Below are 5,000 nucleotides of genomic sequence, written 5' to 3' on the forward strand. Positions count from 1 at the left end.
AGCATATTGGATGTCAACTTAGTGGTCATCCCTTCTTATACGCATGTATATATATATATATATACACGCATACATATACGCATACATCAAAATAAACTTCATTATACAGTAAAGTTTAAGGAATACTATCACTGCTTCTTCTACAAGCAGTGATGACAAAATTAATCAAAATAAAGGCAGACACTGGGTCGTTTTAACATCGATTTGTACCTTTTATGAATGGAGGGGGAACTATCCTGAAGCTCGGTGACATCACCTCTCCTCAAATCGTAAAAATCTTTCTTGGGATTCTTGAGGAATACAGGATGGCATTTTGCTGCAGCTCTGTAACTAGTATCTCCATTCCGCCATCCGTCAGCTGCTTAAGTTGCAGATTGGGTTAATGCACCAAATATAACAAGAATAATTTTTGTGCCTATGTTCTACAATCTCATCGTCTTTCTGGCTAGGTTTTGATATTTCTCAATTTTTACTTTTCTTTTCTATCAAGTCTGTGATCATGTGATATTACGAAGTCTGTAACATTATGCTTTTTTGTTGTTGTTAGCTATCATATATGATCATGCTTCAATAGTATGGCCAATCTTTATGTAGAAATCCCATAAAATCATGTAATTAGTGGTGGGTAAGAGTGACGATGCTCTCAGGAAAGCCCTGGGCGCCATTGTAAATCAATAGCCGGGTTCTTTCGGAGGATTTTTGGGCTAAGGTCTGTGTATAACTTCCAGAAATCCCTGCTTGGCAGTGTTATTGAGGGCCGTTGCCAGTTCAAAATAAACTTTACAGGCATGGTAGTGCCCTCAAACGCGCTTGCCCGAGAAGGCAGCAGAACGACAAAACCGTTCTGTATGCACTCGTACAGAGCACGAGCATTGTTGACTTGTGGAGTACACTTACTGTCGCGAGCAGGAAAGAGACGGATATCGGCCGACACCGTCGACAATTTCTCACCACCGCCTTCCTTTCGTCAGAAAAGCAGGCAGATTTTCTTTATCTGGTGTCTATGATGAAAGACTTTGTATGTTGACACGATTGAAAGGGCTGCAGACGCGCGCTTTTCTCTTCGGCCAAGCCCTTATCAAACTTTCTCAAGGAAAGTAAAGGTGGCGAAGGAGGTGTTTCCCAGTAAATTTGAGGAAAAGTGAGTGAATGTAGTGAGAATGGCACGAGTAACTGGGCGTAATCTAAGCATGTATCTGTCGGGTGGAATTTACGGAGGAGAATGGAGCAATTACCACGCTGAACAGGGTGACTCAGGATCTGTGGGGTTCCTTAGTCACCCATGGATGGCACTCCCCACTACTGGGGAATTTCATTGCTTATAATGTAATTGTTTGTTGTTATTGATTTTATTGTTCACTGCCCTTTGTTTGTAATGCCCTTTTGCTTTGTGTGTGGCCCTTGTGGTCAGTAAGGAAAGAATCTTTATTATCATTATCATCATCATGTGAGCTGTCAGAATTGTTAGCACGACGGGCAAAATACCAGGTGGCATTTCATCTGTCTACGTTCGTAATTAAAATTTTGTCGTAATCAACTTTGCCATTGATTCTTTTGGGGTCGATAAAATAAGTACTAACTGAGCACTTGGCTCAATGTAATCAACTTACCCTCTCGCCCGAAATTGTTGGCTTTGTGCCAAATCTTGAATCCATATTATAATTAAGGCGATGTGCTGGTAGAATTCATAGCATGTCGGAGAAAATGCTTAGCGACATTTTGTCCGTCATTACGTTCTAAGTTTAAATACTTCCATGGAAAACTTTTACCTTTTATTTTTTGGAGGTCGATAAAATAAGTATCAGTCTAATACTGGGGTCGATTTAATCAGCAAGTTCCCTTTTCGAAAATTTTAGGCCTTTTGCCTATAGTAGGAAAATATTAATCATCATTGTTAAATTTTTTTTTTCAGACCACTCAGGATACAACACCGTATACGTCTTCATCTGAATCTGTTTGTATCATTTATACTTACTGCAATATTGTTTATTATGTGGAACAACTTAGTCAACCGTGATCATATCTATCACCATCCCGAAGAGACCCGGCTGCACAGAAACACAGTAAGTTGATTTCCTTTCTTTATTTTTCCTTTAAATCTTTTTTTATTTGAAGGGTTGAAGTGCTTTTACCAGTGTTATTATCCACTCATTTATAATCAATTTTCAGCATTTAGTAGTAGTAGTAGTAGTAGTAGTAGTAGTAGTAGTAGTAGTAGTAGTAGTAGTATTTTAAAAGGACTGACCTAACTCTTCACAAAGATAAACAGACAAGACGAAGAGCGCGATGCGATTGCAATAGATATTTTATTGGTTGAACGATATTTCGACAGCTAGCCTGTCTTTGTCGAGTTCAATATAAGAAGTGATAAAAATTTTTATCACTTATATTGAACTCGACAAAGACAGGCTAGCTGTCGAAATATCGTTCAACCAATAAAATATCTATTGCAATCGCCTCGCGCAATTCGTCTTGTCTAATAATAATAATAATAATAATAATAATAATAATCATACTTTCAAAAAAAGCAGAGCTAACTAGGTTTGAACAACGGATTAAGCAATACCGGCAAAACAAATTGTTTAGAACTGACCAAAAATGATTTTATCAAGAGATTAATGATGATAAAAAACGTGAAAGATTAGTTACTGATTCTGATGAAAGTCGACGATATACGTGGGTGATAGCATCACCTCGGTATGGACCGGGAATTATAAAATGGCAAAAGAGAGAAGTGAAGAAAATGGATACCAAGACCAGAAAAATGTTGAAAGTACGCGGTGTCTTCCACCCTAAGAGTAACACCGACAGGTTGTACTTGTTAAGAAGAAAATGTGGCGAGGAAAACAGCTTAGGGTAACATATAAAAAATGCCGTGGAGCCACTGTTGAAACACACGAAGAAGGCCGGCGTCATCAAAACTGAAAATTGTCAAACGAAAGAAATATTTAAACAAGAAATGAACACAAAGAAAAGGAAAAAAGCATGGAAGGAAAAGAAAATGTACGGTCAGTTTGCAAGAGATGTGAACGCCAAGACAGATACAGAGGACCGGTGGCTATAGATGAGGAGGAATGGTCTGAAGGTAGAGACAGAAGTACTCGTATGCGCAGCTCAAGAACAAGCGTTAAGGACCAATTATATGAAATGCAGAATAGACAACACTACCGATAACGACAAATGCAGGATGTGTGGTGAGAGGAGTGAAAAGGTATAGTAAATCGTTAGCGAATGCCCGAAATTGAGACAACGCAAATACGAAAGGCGCCATGACAATGTGGCAAGAATGATCCATTGGTGACGCTGTGGAAATCACGGTTTACAAAGAGCAAAAGCGTGGTGTGAGCAAACTTCAGAAGGAGTCACCGAAAATGAGAATTGCAAAATCCTGCGGGATGTAATGATCCAGTGCGATCACCCGACCAGACATCGGAATCCGGAGATTGTGGTGAATAAAAAAGACAGAACATTTATGATAATCGATATAGCATTCCCCGGTGACACAGGATCAATGTGAAAGAAGAAGAAAAAATAAACAACTATGACGATTTAAAGTGGGAAATACGAAGGTTGTGGTCAATGAAGAGATTAGACGTGATACCAATAGTAATTAGTGCACTTGGAAGTATCAGAACTCAACTGCCAACATGGCTGAAAAAGATTGGTGCAAGCGTGAAGGTAGAACACCTACAAAATTCAGCGTTGCTTGGAACTGCAAGAATTCTTCGCAGAGTTCTTGAAGCATGACCAGCAAACAAGTGTCACCTTAGTCTACTGCTTGTGGACAGCTGACGCTTTCCATTATACCCAGCAAAATAAGCTGTAAGTTTTCACATGATAATAATAATCCTTTCTACTATAGGCACAAGGCCTGAAATTTGGTAGGAGGCGGCTAGTCAGTTACAGTGAAGCTACTATTTAATCTATTCGAAAGGATAAAACGTAAATTTGACCTCGATAGGATTCGAGCACAGAAAGTAAGAGTCGAAATAAATGGCGCTTAGCATTTTGTCCGATGCGCTAATGCTTCTGCTAACTTGCCACCTTAACAGATTAGCAATAACAATCTAATCATATAGTTTTGTATCATATTGAATTTTTCTAAAAGAAAAAGCGAAGTACATAGGGTAGTGTGGTCCTATTGTTACATAATCTCAATCTTTGAACATTAATTCCCTGTTGGAACAATTTCTGTTGTTGCGATCAGAAGTTTACCCTTTCTTTTTACATAAGAATTTACCTGATCGTAACAAATTGGGGGCTCGTCCGGGATTTGAACCAGGGACCTTTCGCACCCGAAGCGAGAATCATACCCCTAGACCAACGTTATTTCACTTCTGCCAAAAGGTCGTTGACAAACGTTTATCTCGCCACCTTCAGAAAATATTGTAAGTTCTCTCCCTTCATTATATTATAGATATACATAACACTATATACAGTGTATATTTCAAAAAAGAGACTCAAACAGACAGACAGACAGACAGAGCGAGAGAATTTGGATGGTCACGGTTATAACACTTTTGACTTTATATCTACGCATGGATCGAGACTGACCTGGTGTTAACAACTGAAACTAAAGCTGACAGCCCTCTCCTACGACATTAGTTTCTTTTCATTAAAAATAAGATACATATTGACAGAGGAAAGTAAATAAATTCGTATGATGTTTTTGTCTTAAACAATGTTGTGTTCTTTGCTGTAGGTTGGCTGTCGCATACTCAACTTCGTGATTAGTTACCTGCGTAGCACCAACTACTTTTGTATGTTCATTGAAGGTTACTACCTTTATCGCCTGTTGGCCGCCACATTTGAAAGGCCTAAGACACTTGTTGGCTATTACATTTTCAGCTGGGGTAAGTAAACTCTGTTTCTAATAGAATAAAATTCTGGCCATATTAAATGGTGATGATGCACACGCAGTCATGCACTATATATTTGTCCATCTTTATATATATATATATATATATATATATATATATATATATATATATATATATGTA

At 38.3% G+C, this 5,000-nt stretch overlaps 1 protein-coding gene across 1 annotated transcript in view; it reads left to right on the forward strand.

Annotated features, from left to right (window-relative positions):
* LOC106876900 (calcitonin gene-related peptide type 1 receptor) overlaps positions 1 to 5,000 on the forward strand; it is a 174,412-nt gene that overhangs the window by 119,329 nt on the left and 50,083 nt on the right. Inside the window, exons 5-6 of the mRNA XM_052970321.1 lie at positions 1,913 to 2,063; positions 4,703 to 4,853. Coding sequence (XP_052826281.1) covers positions 1,913 to 2,063; positions 4,703 to 4,853 — 302 coding nt within the window. The remainder of the gene's footprint in view (positions 1 to 1,912; positions 2,064 to 4,702; positions 4,854 to 5,000) is intronic.

The sequence above is a fragment of the Octopus bimaculoides genome, chromosome 9 (assembly GCF_001194135.2).
Source record: "Octopus bimaculoides isolate UCB-OBI-ISO-001 chromosome 9, ASM119413v2, whole genome shotgun sequence".
In the NCBI taxonomy this organism is placed as follows: Eukaryota; Metazoa; Mollusca; class Cephalopoda; order Octopoda; family Octopodidae; genus Octopus; species Octopus bimaculoides.